Source organism: Genypterus blacodes, unplaced genomic scaffold (assembly GCF_046128005.1).
Source record: "Genypterus blacodes isolate CSIRO-AG114 ecotype Tasmania unplaced genomic scaffold, CSIRO-AGI_Gbla_v1 ptg000029l_1, whole genome shotgun sequence".
Taxonomy (NCBI): Eukaryota; Metazoa; Chordata; class Actinopteri; order Ophidiiformes; family Ophidiidae; genus Genypterus; species Genypterus blacodes.
Genome location: NW_027466842.1, coordinates 5,536,911 through 5,553,764, shown reverse-complemented (window position 1 = coordinate 5,553,764; position 16,854 = coordinate 5,536,911). Strand labels below are relative to the sequence as shown.

The window sequence follows — 16,854 nt, the reverse complement described above, 5'->3', positions numbered from 1 at the left end:
TGACAAGATGTTGTAGTTTACTAACCAACAAGTGGATATTATCTACCCATAAAATTGACGTTCAGATGTGTTGATGTATTTATTGATCAGCCTCAGGGTAGAGAGTAGGAAGATTGAGTCCATAGCATATAACATTATTCAGTCAGATACGCTCATTTGCATGTATTTTAGTCCGTATATAATTTTGAATTCTGTAAATTAATGTAAATTGTGCAATATCTAAAGCTATAGTATCATGATTATTCTCCCCTTGCCGCACTGTTCACCAAACAAAGTATTATGGTGAGTCTAGGTGGAAAAATTGGTTTAACCCATTCACCCCAGCAGAGTCTGTCACTGTCTGTGTTCAGTGAACTCTGATAGGATCTAAATGCTTCTTTTGAGATTTACACACAGGTCTTACACAGAGGTCAGACAAGGGCTTTGTGTGTGTGTTTGTGTGTGTTTGTGCATGTGCATGTGCTCTTGTGCTGAGTCTGTCTGGATCAAGTGACTTGCTTTGTGCGTGACCAGTCGACCACGTCCCTCACAATGGGCCAAAAATGGGGGGTGACTACCTTCTGACACAGGATTTTATGTCAATGAGATCATAGCAGCTGGTCATTTATGGCACGTGGAGGTCTGTTATGAGAAGACCTCGGTGCAGAGCAACACTGATTAGTCTAATTTAACCTCTTCTTGCTGCAAATCAGATGGCCCCTCCGTAATGGTTTCTGGTATGAATCCAGCACAGTGGCTTGACCCTAAACCCACTAGACTCTGCTGGTGCTGCACTGTTGCTCTTTTTGGCTTGCTTAATTTTTTGGACCAGTCCCATTATCCCCTTATCTGAACTGGCCATGGCATGTTTGTGTAAACAGACTTTTGGATCACCTCAGTGTTCTTATTTCCTTGCCTAAGTGCAAGACAGAAGGACTGTTAGAGAGAGGGGGAGAGGGAGGGGGGATTGCCGAGAAATGGAGAGAAAGGTTTGATGAAAACAACAGATCTCTGCTCCCTAATTCCTTTTGTGTCGGCGGCATAATCCACCTCGAGCGAACCCATCCCCCCACCACCACCACCACAACCGACTACCACCCCCAGCCCCCAGCCGCTGTGCTGCTGCACCATGTACCAAGCACTCCCAGCATATAAACAACTGACAGCGGCGTTGTAACCAATAGCAGGCCCCCAGACAGCCAAACAGCCCCCCCCCCCCCCCGATAAACAACAACAACTCAAGCTCAACTCTGCCTCCTGCCTTCATCTGGTCATCTGGTATCTACTGCTCACTTTGTTTGTATATGCAAACATATTTTAATGTTGCTTGAGAAAGTATGTGTGCGTGTGTGCGTGCGTGCGTGCATGTGTGCGTGTGTGTGTCTATGCGAGCCAATTGCAAAGCACCTTTGGCTGTGTGTCTTTTGGGCTCTCTTTTGTTTTAATCTGCATTGTTTTTGAATGCACTGGAGAGCACCACAAATGTAGCAAGTGTTTTTTATGTCGTTGCCTTGTTTACGAGAGAGCGAGAGGAGGCGGGGCGGCGGGGGCTTGCGGGAGGGGGGCGCTGGGTTGCTGGGGGAAGAGGAGGTTGAGCCTAATGAGGTCACACCCTGGCAACTCGCTGACTCCTCCCACTCAGCACCACCACCCCCTCACCCACCCACCCTCTCCCATTTCTTCACTTGGCCCCTCTGAGTGTGCCCACCCACTCAAACAGCCACCACCACTACCACTACCCCCTCGCCCTCTGATCTCATCCACTAACCCAGAGAGAGCAAGAGAGCACGCGCACGAGAGAGAGAGAGAGAGAGAGAGAGAGAGAGAGAAAGAGAGAAAGAGAGAGAGCGAGCGAGCGAGAGAGATAGAGAGAGAGAGAGAGAGAGAGAGAGAGAGAGAGAGATAGAGAGAGTGAGGTGAGAGAGAGAGAGCTCTCCGTGGTGCTGAACGAGGAGAAAAAAAACACATTCCGGCTCCAGTTACATTGGGAAGGAGAGAGGAAAGCAGGAATGAGATTTGCAAAAACAGAAACAAAAAAGAGAGAAATGTGGATGGAAAAGAGGATTTAAAAACACACATCAACTGTGAGTGGAGGGCAGAGAGAGAGAGAGAGAGAGAGAGAGAGAGAGAGAGAGAGGCGGGATGATGCTCTAGTGAGGGGAAGGCAGGAGATTTGCTCAGAGTCAGGCGGCTACAGCGGGCAGTGGGTGTGCTCTTTTTTTGTTGTGATCTACAGTTCAGAAGCCCTGGTGTCATCTGCTCAAGCACAGACCAGGTGCATAGGACAACCCGTGCAGAGGGAGAGCGAAGGGGGGGGATGCCATACCTGGAAACACACATACACCACTCTGCTGAGGACTGTGGATGAGGATTCCTGTCACCTGTGTGACACTTCAGAGACATTTTTGCGCATTTGGACAGCTTGAAGCAAAGTAGAGCTACGTTTGGGAAAACAGTTTTTTTTTTACTTGAATGAATGGGTGAGAGCCCTGTTTGCATATGCAAGGGTAGTTTGATGTAACAGTGTGTGAGAGTGTGTTAGTGTGTATGTGTGTCATGTTGGCAGATGCGGGTGCGGTCTGTTGCTACGGTGCTTTTTTTTTTCTTTCCTGGCTCTAGCATGTGCAGATGTGTGGAGCAGTGAAGCTGGTACCTGGGTTGGAGCTTAACACCATCTGGCCTGGAGGGGTCACATCTCCCCTTTCTACCCAGGAGAGGGGGCTTTGGGCTCGGCGTCCAATGTTCCAACTCCCCTCTGGCACCGGCCGACTCCTGGGTTACAGGGACTCCTTTTAGCAAGCCAATCAGCTGGACGTACAATGGATGGGAGTCTATGTGGATCTAAGTGGATTAGTGCCCCGGTGATCCATAGGTCAGAGTTCACTAGTGTGCACTGGACCCGCCGGGTGAAGACAGCAGACGCGACGGTCAACAAACCAGCAGGGACACAGCCCCATTGTAAGTATACATTATAACTGCATAAATGTGGAAGGACAAAGATGTGTGTCAATACACCCTCATGTCATACACAGTGTAGTGCACGCAAACGGTCTATTGCTACACACACACACACACACACACACACACACACACACACATACACACGTCCACAATAGACCCATACACTTCCTCCAAATGTTGACTTTAGATATCTATTGGGCCTGGGCAAATAGATTAACTTTTGCTACTTGATCAAATGTTGTCCAGTGTGTGTGTGTGTGTGTGTGTTTGTGTGTGTGTGTGTGTGTGTGTGTGTGTGTGTGTGTGTGTGTGTGTGTGTGTGTGTGTGTGTGTGTGTGTGTCTGTGTCTATTGCACACATGTTGTCACCAGACTGTTGGCCCAGCAATCGTTTTGACATTGTGTCTCTAGAATATCCACGGTGCCCTTCTCCTGTGACATTGTTGCTTGGAAACAGTAATGGCGTGCCACTTTGATTTACTTTCAATGCCCCCGACGCACCTTGGCGTTCCAACTGTTGCAGCCCGATGTCAGCTGGGGTAAAGGGAGCAAGAGGGGAAAAGGGAACATGTCGAGTGAAGGGGTAAAAGAGCAACAAAGGAGAAGAGAATGGGAAAAAGAAAAAAGTAAAAGAAGGAAATCAGGCCAAATGAGTGTGTAGCTGAACTGACAGAGATAAGGGGGGAGAGGGGGTGGGGGGGAGCGGGGGTAGTGATAACAGCATTTTACATCAGTGGGTTATGAGAGGACAAACCAATGTGAAAGGCTGGGTTTGGTAAAAGCAGGGTGATAAACAAGCAGATTCCAGTGCGGAGTGCTGCTGCAGGCTTACAGGGATTAGGCAGGCAGGCTTAATTCAGCTCACACAGCGTTTGAACTGTGGAGCCTTCACATTGCGGCACCCTTAATGCAACTAACTGCTGCACCTCATTTCCCCACAGAAAAGCAAGATTTATTCCCTAGTCAGTTGCGGATCTCCAACCCCTGCCTGTGCATCTGTGATAAGAGTGGGTGATGTAAAAAAAAAAGGGAAAAATACAACAACCAGGGACGTGTCGACAACGGGCTTCTGTGTCCTAGTTTGAACTCTGCGCTCAGGTGATGATTTTGTTTGTCGGCTCTTATCGGTCGCCTCCTGATGCCCCTGTAAAAGCCTTTCGTGCAAGGTAGTGCTGAGGTGCAGTGTGAGGCAGGGAGTGGAGCAGGGCAGATAAACCTGCTGTCCTGGAGCCCCTGCAAGAGTTATTCACAGACAGACACCAGGTAGACGGCGACGATGGCCAGACAATAGCTGGTCTCTCAGATTGCCCTGCAATCTCCATCTGGCTGCCCTCCAAACCAAGCCCCCCTCCCTCCACTAAACACAGATGAATACAGACATTCAGACATACAGTTATCACAACCCCCTCCCCCTCTCCACACATACACACACGCTTGCTCTTGCACGTAAACAAGCATGAGTCTAAGGCTGATCTGCAAACGTTGACCTACATAAAATTATGCACCCTCTCTCTCTGTTCCATCACTGGCCTCTCCAAATTCACATCGGGCGGCCACACATGTATGTACAATGCCACGGCAGGCAGTTACACTTTTGCAAGCACATGTTTGCACAGCGGGCGACATCGTCATCAGCTCAATGTGATCGGATGTGTGTTTGGATCTAAACTGGCTGCCAAATACTCTGCAAACACACTCCCATTCAGATGGAGTGAATCACAGAAGGGCTTCACCATAGCAGATGTGTCATTCTTCTGTGAAACATCTCTGTTATTATACGAGCAGTAACCTTCTGTTACAGTATCAGGGATGACTCAACAACAACATCTGAATATTAAAGCCTGTTTATAATTTCATCAGAAACACTCAAGCCAAAAATTACAGCCGGCGAACGTTCAAAACACAAAATGAATAAACTCTCTATTAAACTCCAAGCCCCAAGCGAGTGTCCAAAAATAGCCATGACCTTATTTAAAGACGTCTATCATGATCAGTGCTCTAATCCATTATACCTTTATTCACAAAATTATGTACAAGCTATCAGTGTGTTCATGTCCTCTCGATCGATCATGAATCAGTACCGAATAATCCTCTCTATCCCCAGAGCTCTCGTTTGATTGATGGATTTATGAGTAATCACAGCTCGATGTTGAGTCTCTTGACTATTGACTATTGACATATTATGTGAGCTTTTGTGTGTACATGAGTGTATAGTGTGTGTATCTGTAAGTGTGTGTATAAGATGCTCCCAGGGTGAATAATTACCGTTGTGGTTACTGGCTTGCACCAATGTAACACTCCACAGGCCGCACGCTCAACAAAAAACAGCTCACAGTGCTGATGCAATCTTGCACCATCAGCTTTCATCTCATCATTTGACCTTGGAAAAAACGAAGGTTGAATGAGTTGAATCACTGACACCACTCCATGTATTACTCTTGTGATTGTTCTGTGTCAGTCTTTGAAGTTAATAATTATTTACAATTTAAAAAAATTGTGCTATGTTTCCACCTCAGAATGCTGTGGATATACTTGAAGAATGATGAGCTCCAAAGAGGAGGAAACATTACGTTTTTTCCAGTATGTTGAGGAGAACGGGCTGAGTGTCTACAACGGGCTAGTAGTGCAGAACTTGGACCATGCCAGGAACGAGAGGAATAGGACATCCCTGCAAGAGAAAAATGACAAGAAGCGAAAACAGGAGGAAGCCATAAGGAGGTAAGAGGGGGATTTACAGACACAACACACTACACACTACTACACTACTACACTAGTATGTTACTACACTACTACAGTAGGTTGGATTCTCTCCTGTAAAGATGAGAGAGAATGGGTTTACGTGAGGAGGAGGTTTTAGGAACTGGGACAAGTGGCCAGAGGGTCCCTGTGGCAATGGCAGGTTGCCATTTTTTTGGCTTTGCTAGTGTGGAATGGTGCGTACAATGATCCATAGAGGATAATTAAATTCACATTTAGACTTATTTGGAACTTGCCCTTGAGTAGAGTTCATCACTGCTCCATTTCTGAGATGGGAAGCTTTTAGATTTAGGAAGCGAGGGGGGTGGGCTGTGCTGTGATGAGAGAGGTGAATGAGTTTAGACGTGTTTTTCATGCTGCTCTGATTTACATCAACCCACTCATGCTGATTTGTGGAGGATGTAAATATGTGCAGAAGTTCCAATTAAAGTTGTAATTCATTCTTCATTTCTTACCGCTTGAGGAAGTTTGATGTTAAGAAAGACTTCAGAGATCAACACGTCCACCCGAACGTGGAGCGTTTACAAGAGCGGATGCAGCCACGACACCACTGGAGCGCAGACGTGGTTACACTGTTACAGCTGTGGAGTAGATTAGAAAAAAATCAAGTCAAGCTGCATTTAGTGAGGATGACTATGGCTCACTGCAGAAAGACAGGCGGAGGGTGTTCTGATGTGGTGATAAACTGTCAGTATAATGTCTAACAGAACAGATTGTACGATTTGTGATTGATTGTTAATAGTCATCAAATGGGTGAAGGGTTGTTGATTTCAAGCTCATTTTAAGATATTAACACAATTTCCATAATGAAGGCTTACATTACTCATGAGCGCTACAACTAATTACTAATTAAAACTCACTTCTTAGCAAAACACTGATTTTACCCTAATGGACAAACAATTGATCCAATGAAGGATCTAACTAAGCAAAGAACAGCTTGGCTTTATGGGAAATGGTGTCCAACGCCATCAGGGTATCCAAGAAGCATGTAGGCAGCAGTGGTGTTCTGCCAGGTTGTCTGATACGGTAGAAAGTAATGAGGCAGCTGTTGGGTTGTAGTTGTGCATCAGATTTACAGCAGAGATGTTGTGTTGTCGTTCTGAGGAATTGAATGATTTTAACTGATATACGTTGCACAACGCTATTTCTAGTATAAAAACTGACTTAAGGTGGCTACATGCAAGAATCGCAACTCCCTGCGTCCATCTTTTATAGTAGCGTGTCCCAGGACTGAGCGGTGCCTGAGGGGAGCAGATATCCTTGCGGTGTCGCTCAGCTGTTGCTAAAAGCTAAAATATTAATTCTAAGTCACTGGAGGGAGAGTCTAAAGAATAACTGGATTTTTCATGAGGCCGTATATGTAGGTCGACAAAAAGACCCTTTTTTGCCACAACCGAGAAAGAGAGAGAGTAAGAGTTAGTGTGAAGATTCATGTGTGTGTGTGTGTGTGTGTAATTGCAGAGGAGAATTTGCATGTGCTTGTGTGTGTGCCAGGGGTGAGGAATTAGAATCATATTGAAACAGGATTTAAAAGAATAACAACGGTGCTGTATGAATGTATGATGGAGAAAGAGCTTGTTAGTGCAGATGTGTTTAAGTGTGTGTGTTTGAGGGGGGGGGGGACCTGTTAGAGAGATTAAGTGTGAAGTGAGATGCAGGAGATGTGTTCTGCCTGGTGACAGCTGGAACAGCCACCGGCCAATCAGATCAGTGCGTTAGGTTTGAGTGAGGCGGGTCTTCCTGCCTGCTGCCGTCTCACTTGGGTGTTCTTTTATTGTATTTCATCAGAGGGAGAAATGCTACACACACACACACACACATCACATCACATCACATTTCATCTCACTATTTTCTTCTCTGGCTCAGTCCTTTACGCATAGAAATAAAGACACAAACACACAGACACACTTCCTCTCTTCTATGCAAACATTTTTCCTCTCTGCGTCTCCTACAGCGTGTTGTTAGGTTGTTTTGCGTGACGTCTCCTTTCCTGTGGCACGGCGTCACTGCAGGAGAAGTGAGAGAGCTGCCCGGCGACAAGTCACTCCAACTGGTCCAAGTGCACCTGTGGTCTGTCCTCTAGCCAATCACTGGGCAAATATCCTATAAATAACCCAGTCACTGCTCCTCTAGTCACACCCACACAAACACTCTCCATGCAGTCACAGACGAACCCACATGCACACACAAAACATACGAGTACTACATAGAGAGAGAGAGAGAGAGACTGAGAGAGGGAGAGAGAGGGAGAGAGAGCGAGAGAGATAGAGAGTGATAGATAGAGAGCGATAGATAGATAGAGAGAGAGAGAGAGAGAGAGAGAGACTGCCATGCTGAATACAATAGATGGGTTACATTTACTAATTCTATTAAGACATTTTTCAAATAATGAACTTTATATTCTTTTCCATTCATGAATAACTTTGGCAATATGGCTGCAGGTAGACTCACTTTCAAATCTTTTAAATCAAATTCACGATCATGTTTTGATGTCAGAGCGTACACATGCTAAAGTGCTACCATGTGCATGTGCACTTTATTATTGTTGTGTCGCGGCAGCTAGTTTTGTGTCTGGTTTCTATGGGTACCCTGTTGCTAGGCAAGCTTAAGCCCCTGACCAATGAACCCACCCCGCCAAGCACCTTCTGCTCAGCAGCTGGTTGGGAGGGAGTCAGAGTCAGCAAAGTCACACACTGACACACACACACGCATAATCACACATAAGACTCATCCAGCCACACACGCAAATAGAAGCTGTTTGACATGTTTGAAGACTTAAACACACACAAATCCTCAATATGTCAACATTTCTACAGCTATCAAGCACGCATTACAACCTTGCTGTACATTTATCATCTTGAACTCGGCGACACTCCCCCCCCCCCCCCCCACACACACACACACACACACACACACACACACACACACACACACACACGCACACATACACACACACACACACATACACACACACACACACACACACACACACACACACACACACACACACACACACACACACATAGCCTTCCCTTCTTCCATGCCAACACTCAAAGTTGGACAAAGTTGTTATACTGTATATTTCGCTAATGAACTTTGCTTTATATTTCAGAATGTAAATGTCTTAATGTATTGCACATCCCGTTTAGCGTTCATATCAATATGTTATTTTGTATTTCCTCTCTCCCTCCCTTTCTGTTGTAGGGCAGGCGAGGACATAGCAACAGAAGGGAAGCATTTACGTATGGGCTCCATTACCATGCCGGACCCCCAGGAACGCATGGCCATGCCCCTCCCGCAGAGCCTCGCCTGTGGACCGGGCTTCTCTGTGCGCTCTCAGTCCCTCCACTCTGTCGGTGGAGGGAGCGGCGGCGGAGGAGAGGAGGAGGTCGGGAGCCCCACCTCCAGGAAGCAGCCCCCACCCAAGCCGAGGAGGGACCCTGCCACCAAGCTGAGCATGTCGTCTGAGGCGGTGGACCAGAGTCCCACGTCCACCTGCCGTGGAGACAGATGTGACGGTGAGTGGTCATGGCACGTCACACCAAACTGCTGCTCTATATATAGATGCTCTCTGCAGTGCCTTCATCACCATTTCCTCCACATTGTACATGACATTACATCTTTTGCAATAAGTGCATTAGAAAAACAAGGGAATGCATTTGAAAGGATGCTGTGACGAGTCCAACATGGCTTGTGCAGCAAAACATGAAGATGTTCCATCAAGATGTGGCAGAAACGCCCCAAAAAAACAAATTCTAGGTTATCCTGCCTGCTACAGACCTCTAAACGAGATCATCAGATGTTGCTGAATGTTTGCTCTACTTCTTGCTGGAGGAGGTTTCCCAGCTCTGAATGCTACTGTCCCAGATTCCACTACTGAATGTCCCACTATAATTTATATGGGAACGTGCTCTGTGTGTTTGTTTGGAGGTGAGAGCTACACAGACACTTAGCAGAGGAGATAAAGAAGGCCTCATTAGTGTCTTACAATTTACTGTTACAACAAAGCAAATCAGCAATATAGGCCAAGCAATTTGTCTCCTAGTTTAGAATTGGCAAGACTTAAAGTAAAAGATGTCTTTTGATCCAGATCCAGTAGGGGTAGCCTAAAGCAATGTTCAGTGTGTTTTCTGATGCAACATAAACAAACACAGTATGTGGATGTGGCCATGGAGATTACGAGGAAAGTGCCCAGTAAAGCCTCAAAGAAGAGGACTGGACTTAACGGAGAATGTTTGCCGCAACAAACTACATGATTTTGATTTTACAAATGCACAATGCAGACGCTGAACAGCTCCGAATAAAAAGAAATAAAGAGGACTGCAAAACGGAAAAGATTTCTACAGCATATTAGACATAAAGACGAGAGGCTGGAGGAGGAAAAAGATTTAGAGGCTGCAGAAACGTTCGACTCCATTTCACTTGATGTGATGTTTAGGGTGTCGCCCAGCCGGGCTCAGATTGGTGGGGATCTCTCTGTGTGCACACAGATCTTCCTGGGCACCACGGCAACCATCCCACAGAAACAAGACCCCCTACAGCCCAGCCAATCACAACATCACAAAGCAGCTCTGGCCAATGACGCTCCAGAGATGCTGAAGTCTCAGGCGCCTGAGCCAATGAGAGTGAGAGTGTGGGGGTGTCCCTGGCTGAGGGGAGGGCCGAGCGCTCTGTAGCTGGCGCTGTAGCGGGAAGAGGCGGAGCTTGTCAGAGTAGAATTCATTCAGGAGGAGCTATTGACCTAGATTCTGTTTTCCCCAGGAGGTGAGGGGTGAGGGGTGGGGTGGGGTGGGGGGGTTTGAGCGGTAAACGCATTCGCTGTAGGGGGGGAGGGGGAGATGAGGGAGGAATAGAGGGATGAGAAGAGGAAAGACAGGGAGTGATGGTTGGAGGGATGGATTCAGCATCAGCGCTACGAGACCGCAAGTTCAACCAATCAAGCCTGTTAGTATAAAACACACACATACATGTACACATAAAGGGAGAAATGTGATGTGCGATCAACCCAATTAAACCCATGCCAGGAACACATCTGGGTTGCACCACATATTCTATCAACACTTTGATTAGGAGCGATAAGTAAAAAAAAAACAGTTGAACAGCCAATAAAATTTAATTTTGATTCTCAAACACCTCCTGCCATACTGTAGATGTGTATGTGTGAGTGGCTGTGATCTATCTGTTTAATGGCTGTAGATGATAACAGCAGTAATTATCAATAATTGATATTATTGAAATTTCCAGCTTCGCAGGTTGTGAACATGTGTGGTGGAAATTGTGTACATACGTGCTCATCCGTCTTCATTTCCTTCTGCCAGTGCATGGGGCGTGTGTAGATGTGCATGCATGTAGGGATGGTGGTGAGTCATACAGTAACAGGAACTACTATGCATGTGTCTGAGCCATCTGCTATCTGAATTATTAAAGGTGCAAAATCTGCAGTTTGAAGATTTCAGCCATGGTCCAGCTCTCCACTTCACTTACATATCCCAGGCTTATTATCAGAGAAAGGAACACTCTTCTCGTCACTGTCCTAAAAATATTCAACTCTGTACTATAGAGGACCGTCGACTATAAGCACCCTACAGTGAGAGTTGTATATACTGTACTCGCACTGTACTATAGATTCACGTCACCACATCTAAAGAGATTCACGCTGCGATGCTACGTCACCACTATTATAAAAAAACCTCCTCACTGTGTGACCCAGATACTATACTCACATACTGCTGTATACGTGACCTAGAAACATGCATATGCCTCAACTATTCCCACATATCTGACTCAAGATATAGCTCTCAGCAATACACAATGACCTACATCTGACCCACAGATGAGCAGAATTGCCGTAGATCTGATATCTGGTTTGTTTATATATGGAAAAGTAGTCAACAGGACAAAAACGATTCATAAATCCCATATATGTTTCTCTTCTCTCGTGTTTTTGAGCAGCTCATGGATGCAGTGAGGACTGTAAGAGGGTGCCACCACCCAAACCGAAGAGGAACCCCAACACCCAGCTCAGCGTTTCCTTTGACGAGTCCTACATTAAGAGCCACGCGGTTGGTTGCACCTCCAAACTCCTCCATCACGTCACCTGCCCTTGGGATCGCTCGCCCCCGCAGAGCGACGACAGCCCTACAGATGACTGCGAAGATGAACCCGTCTACATAGAGATGGGTGGGGTTGACGTGGGAACGCGGGAACCCTTGAGGAGCGAGGACGAGGAACCGGGAGAATCTGTGTATGAGGAGATGAAGTACCCGGCTCTGGATGATATGGAGTACCGTACTGACCCGGTGGGGTGTCGCTCTGCGTGCCCCACCCCAGCACCCTATGAACCTGAATCTCTCAGCCGCTGCTCCACGCCTCGTAACATTCCCCTGTGTGACATTCCTGCACCATTTCCCAATTTGCTCACCCACCGGCCTCCTCTGCTGGTATTCCCACCAGCACCCGCCCAGTGCTCACCCAACTCAGACGAGTCTCCCCTCACCCCTCTTGATGTAACCAAATTACCCATGCTAGAGAACCAACCCTACAGCAAATCCCCAACCTCCTCCACCGAGCCGCCCTCCTCGGCTCACATCCGCAGGGAGCTCACTGCCACCCCGACCCTCACTGTATCCGGCCGTTCTTCTGCACCTCCTCTACCCTGCACCCTCTACAAATCCTCCTCCTCATCCTCCTATCAGCGGAGTCACTCTGCTTGCCCCTCACCGGTCAGCATGGGTCGCTGTCTCACCCCACTGAGCCTTATGCGTACACCTCCCTTTGACGCCCCTATGCCATTCCCTGGGGGTCTGCCTAGGAGTGCCTCAGCCACTCCTCACGGCAAAGGCTCGCCACCTCAAGACTGTGTGGTACGACTCCACGGTTCTATGCAGAATGTGTCTACCGGGCGTTCACGGACACCCACCAGCCCACTGGATGAACTAACCAACCTGTTCACCACAGGCAGGAATATGCTGAAGAAAAACACCAGTGGCAGGAAATCTAAGGAGCCTGGTGAGAGTAAGTCTACTTGTTTTTTCTCTTTTGAATGTAGTGAAGCAAAAGACACATGAATGTATTCATTGCTCTGCGATTGCTGGACTACCCAGTTTATCATTGCATCACTTCTTCATTTCTGTACACCAGAGAGGAGCTGCAAAGTCTTAGTAGTTTTAAAGAGATGCAGAAGAGCAGGCTTCAGTGTGCATGGGTGTCAGCATTTTGCAGCACTGGCAGATATTGGAGCAAATACACAGCCTGATAAAGTATCCATGTGGTCATCGTTATAGTTTAAATTAGGAGTCTGTGAATAGCATGCAGAGTGTTTGTGTCTCTGCAACTTCATATTGTTTAATACAGGCCCTGTGAGTTATGTCTGGAACAGATCATATGATTTAATCTGAGGGGATTAGGGACCAAAGCAGCAGCAGGACTCATACATGCATACATACTCATGGCATTATGCCACCAGGCAGCATTGCTTTTAAATATGTAAACATCATGCTTAAACACAGATAGCTACGACATAGACAAGATGAAAACTTTGCATATAGACTGAGAACCAAACATGAGACACAACATGCAGAGGTGCTGTTACCACCTTCAAAACTGAGGTGTATAATCAAAATTGACTCACATAGTGGGTATATAATCTTGACATGGCTCAAACTAATAAAAGTCTCCACGTCCATGCATACTAAAAGGTCTCAGCAACCACAGCATAGAAACATTGGAAGCAGGAAAAATTCCCCTTTCTTACATGCAAACTCCCTCTCTGTGGGTAACGCAGTCAATTAGAACAACTGAACTAACAAGCAAGCTTCTGGTATGACATCATTGGCTCTTAACTCAAAACTATACACCAATCCTTTCTCTTCAGCATATACATGTGTAATCACATATGTAGCTGATATGACGTTGATATTCACGGACAAGATGAATGACTGGAAACTGAGACAATCTGCATTTTCTCTCTGGTGTGTACAGTATTTGTGCGACACACTGACTGTATCTAATCAGTGGATGATAAAGGGTAATAAATTTACTTAGTGCTGTGACTCTCTCTCTCTCTCTCTCTCCCCCCCCCCCCCCCCCCCCCCCCTCTCGTTCTCCCTCTCTCCTGTTGATGACCCACTTACCAGTTAATCACCACATTCACTCACTTACACATACACAAACGCATGCCAACAAAAATAGCACGTATAACACAATGATGTGGTATCTCCATGAATGGTGCTTTAAAGTCCATTATACAAGCAATAGGCTGTGTGGGAATCAATCATGCACATTAATTTCTCATTTGTGCAGACATTGCATGGAATATTCTTGAACAAACCCCGATTCTTTACCCATCAGGATTTACTGCTGGCACTGTGTGCATTAGTTAAGTGCAAAATCTATTTATTCAGAGAAAGAAAATCTGCAGTGCTCATAAAGACATTAGGAACAGAGACCAAATTTGTCGCTGTCAATTGTGTCAGATGTCAGAATTTTTTGAGGTGAAAAACCTTTTAAGTGCGTAGTGGGTGCCATCTAGTGTTTTTTTGGTAGTAGTGCAGCACATAAGGATACAGCCTGCCTTGTTTCTCCCAGATTGCTTCTCTGGTGTTAGCGACTTAAGTCATCTTAACAGCACACTAGTGCCAAATACTCAATGTATATGTTTTACACCACATTCAGTGACATCAGATAATTAAGAAGAACACTCATCTACACTTCTCTTAATGTCTGTCTATCTGAATCCATCTTTGTTCTGTTCTTTTACAGGTGAGTCCAAAAGCAAGTCTCAAAGTGAATCCAAACGTGAAGGCAAGGAACGCCACAGTCACAGTAAGGAGTCCAAGCGAGAGTCCAAGGAACGCCACAGCAAAGAGTCTTCTCACCGGAGAGACCGGGAAAAGGACAGAGGGTGCAGCATTGTAGAGCCACTGTCCCACAGACGCAACAGTAAAGACCGTGGTTGTAATGGCATAGACCCACCACCAGTTCGCAGGAACAGTAGGGACAGTAGAGACAGTAGAGACCAGGGATGCAGCAGTGTGGAGCCTATCTCTGGGAGACGGGACTCAAAAGACAAGGGCTACAATTCCTTAGAACACATTCCAATGATCAGAAGAGACTCCAAAGACAGAGGGATTAACAGTGACCTGATGCCAAGGAGAGACAGCAAAGACAGGAGCGTGGGTCATGGAGTTGAGTCTTTACTGAGGCAGGACAGTAAAGACAGTGAGAGACTATTAGATCAGCCACCTGAGCTCTTACCTCGGCAAGATAGTAAGGAAAGAGCCAGAAATGGTGTGGACAGTAGACATGAAAGCAGAGAGAAACTGCTGGATCAGCCACCCGAACTCTTACCTAAGCAGGACAGCAAAGAAAGATCCAGGAATGGTTTGGACTCAAAACATGAGAGCAGAGACAGACCCGAGCTTCTACCACGAGTAGAATGCAAAGACAAGGACAAAGCAAGAACTCACACAGATAACAGGCATGATAACAAAGATCATCGTCCAGAATTAATACTAAGACTGGATAGCAAAGAGAAAGCATGGAATGACATTGAACATAGACATGAAATCAGAATAGACCAACCGCCTGACATCCTACCCAGACAAGAAATACCCAGAGGCGTCAGCAGCAGGGACAGGGCCGGCTACAGCTCTGAAACCAAGCATGAGGGCAGAGATCGGAGCTGTCACAACGGAGGAGAGTTTCCTCCCCCGCCGTTACCCAGGCAAGAAAGTAAAGATGTGGGCAGGACCGGCCTCGAAGTCAGGCGGGACAGCAAAGACAGAAACATGAATGGCTCAGATCAATATCATTACAACCTTAAGAACTGCAGGAGTCCAACTGCAACGGAGTTCAGGTGTGATGGCAAAGAAAGAGGCTACAGATCAGAGGGCACACCCAGGAGAGAAAACAGAGACAGAGCAAACTACGGCACGGACCAATCAAAAGCACAAGAGAGGAACGGCTGCGCAGCAACAACAACTACACCCACTCACCATGGGAGACCTGCTGGTAGCCCTCCAAAGACACTGGGAACTGGAAATGGTGAGGACTTGGAGTTACACGTTATATGATGCTACAGAGCAACAGTCTGTATAAATAATATTCATTCACGCTCATGACAATTGATCAAATATGTGATTTTTTTATTTCTTGGCAGAATTAAAAGCAGCACCTAAGTATGGCCGCTCACCTACCATGCCTGCCAACCAATCTCCACTGGGCACACCACAAAGGAGAGCAGCAGATACACCAAGTCAGGTATGTTGTTTTTGGTTTTCATTTATGTTTTTAAAGCAAAAGGCACAACTGCCTCTATGTTCAGACTGTATTCACATCACTGGATGCGTTGGCTCTGTCCCTCAGATGCCTCAGATGCCATGGATATGTGGAGACACCACCATGCTTGAACAGATCGAGAGGAAACGCACCCTCTGCGCGGAGATCCGCTCCAGAAAACATCCTCACCTGCAGAGATCTCTGGACAGAAAGGAGGAGCGGCACAAGGGGCGGAACCAGTGCAAGCAAGAAAACGCATCTGTTCTTCCAGGATGGGGGAAAAACGGTGGGGCCAAAAAGATCCGTCCTCCCCCGTATCCTACACAGAAGACTGTATTCTGGGACACGGCCATCTGACAGTTACCACACACTTACACCTCCCTGCCACCTACATACTAATTATCCACTTCCTCGATCCCCTTGGTTGAGCTGTTTGGTCCCTGCACATCAGAGGGGTCAGGACAGCCAATGAGAGCACTGGGGGATGATCTCACTGATGTCAAAAGACAATGGTGGTTACCATAGCAATATTTCTGCTTGTTCAGGTTGTCATGTTTTCTTACTATCACTGGTGATATTTGATATTTTTCTATTTCCTGTGACTTGATTCTTGTAATATAATTAGTAGAGTAGATATTTGATGAATAGATATTTTCTAAATCAGATGGGGATTAAAAATCATCTAAATTATGTATAGTAGATGTAGATGGATTCAAATGTTTGTTTAATGTTATTTTTTGTTGTTAATTTACATTTGAAAACATAATCTATTAACATGTGTACTGTAGTAGCATAATTTTCTTATGCATAACATTTTTGTGTGCGCAAAAGCACTAAAATGAATGGACTATTCAGTTCTGTCTATAAACAGTATACTTTA

General features: G+C 46.2%; 1 protein-coding gene across 1 annotated transcript; it reads left to right on the top strand.

Annotated features, from left to right (window-relative positions):
• Nucleotides 1–5,481: 5,481 nt before the first annotated feature.
• nyap2b (neuronal tyrosine-phosphorylated phosphoinositide-3-kinase adaptor 2b) lies at nucleotides 5,482–16,331 on the top strand. The gene is made up of 6 exons (XM_076144772.1): nucleotides 5,482–5,657; nucleotides 8,901–9,214; nucleotides 11,649–12,704; nucleotides 14,457–15,740; nucleotides 15,856–15,956; nucleotides 16,062–16,331. Exons 1-6 carry the CDS (start codon nucleotides 5,482–5,484, stop codon nucleotides 16,329–16,331), a joined length of 3,201 nt encoding a protein of 1,066 aa, XP_076000887.1.
• The last annotated feature ends 523 nt before the right edge of the window (nucleotides 16,332–16,854 follow it).

Coding starts and splice junctions, on each gene's coding strand:
- nyap2b (XM_076144772.1), top strand. CDS start 5,482: ATGAGCTCCAAAGAGGAGGAAACATTACGTTTTTTCCAGTATGTTGAG. Junction 9,215..11,648: donor CCGTGGAGACAGATGTGACG/GTGAGTGGTCAT, acceptor GTTTTTGAGCAG/CTCATGGATGCAGTGAGGAC. Junction 12,705..14,456: donor CAGGAAATCTAAGGAGCCTG/GTGAGAGTAAGT, acceptor GTTCTTTTACAG/GTGAGTCCAAAAGCAAGTCT.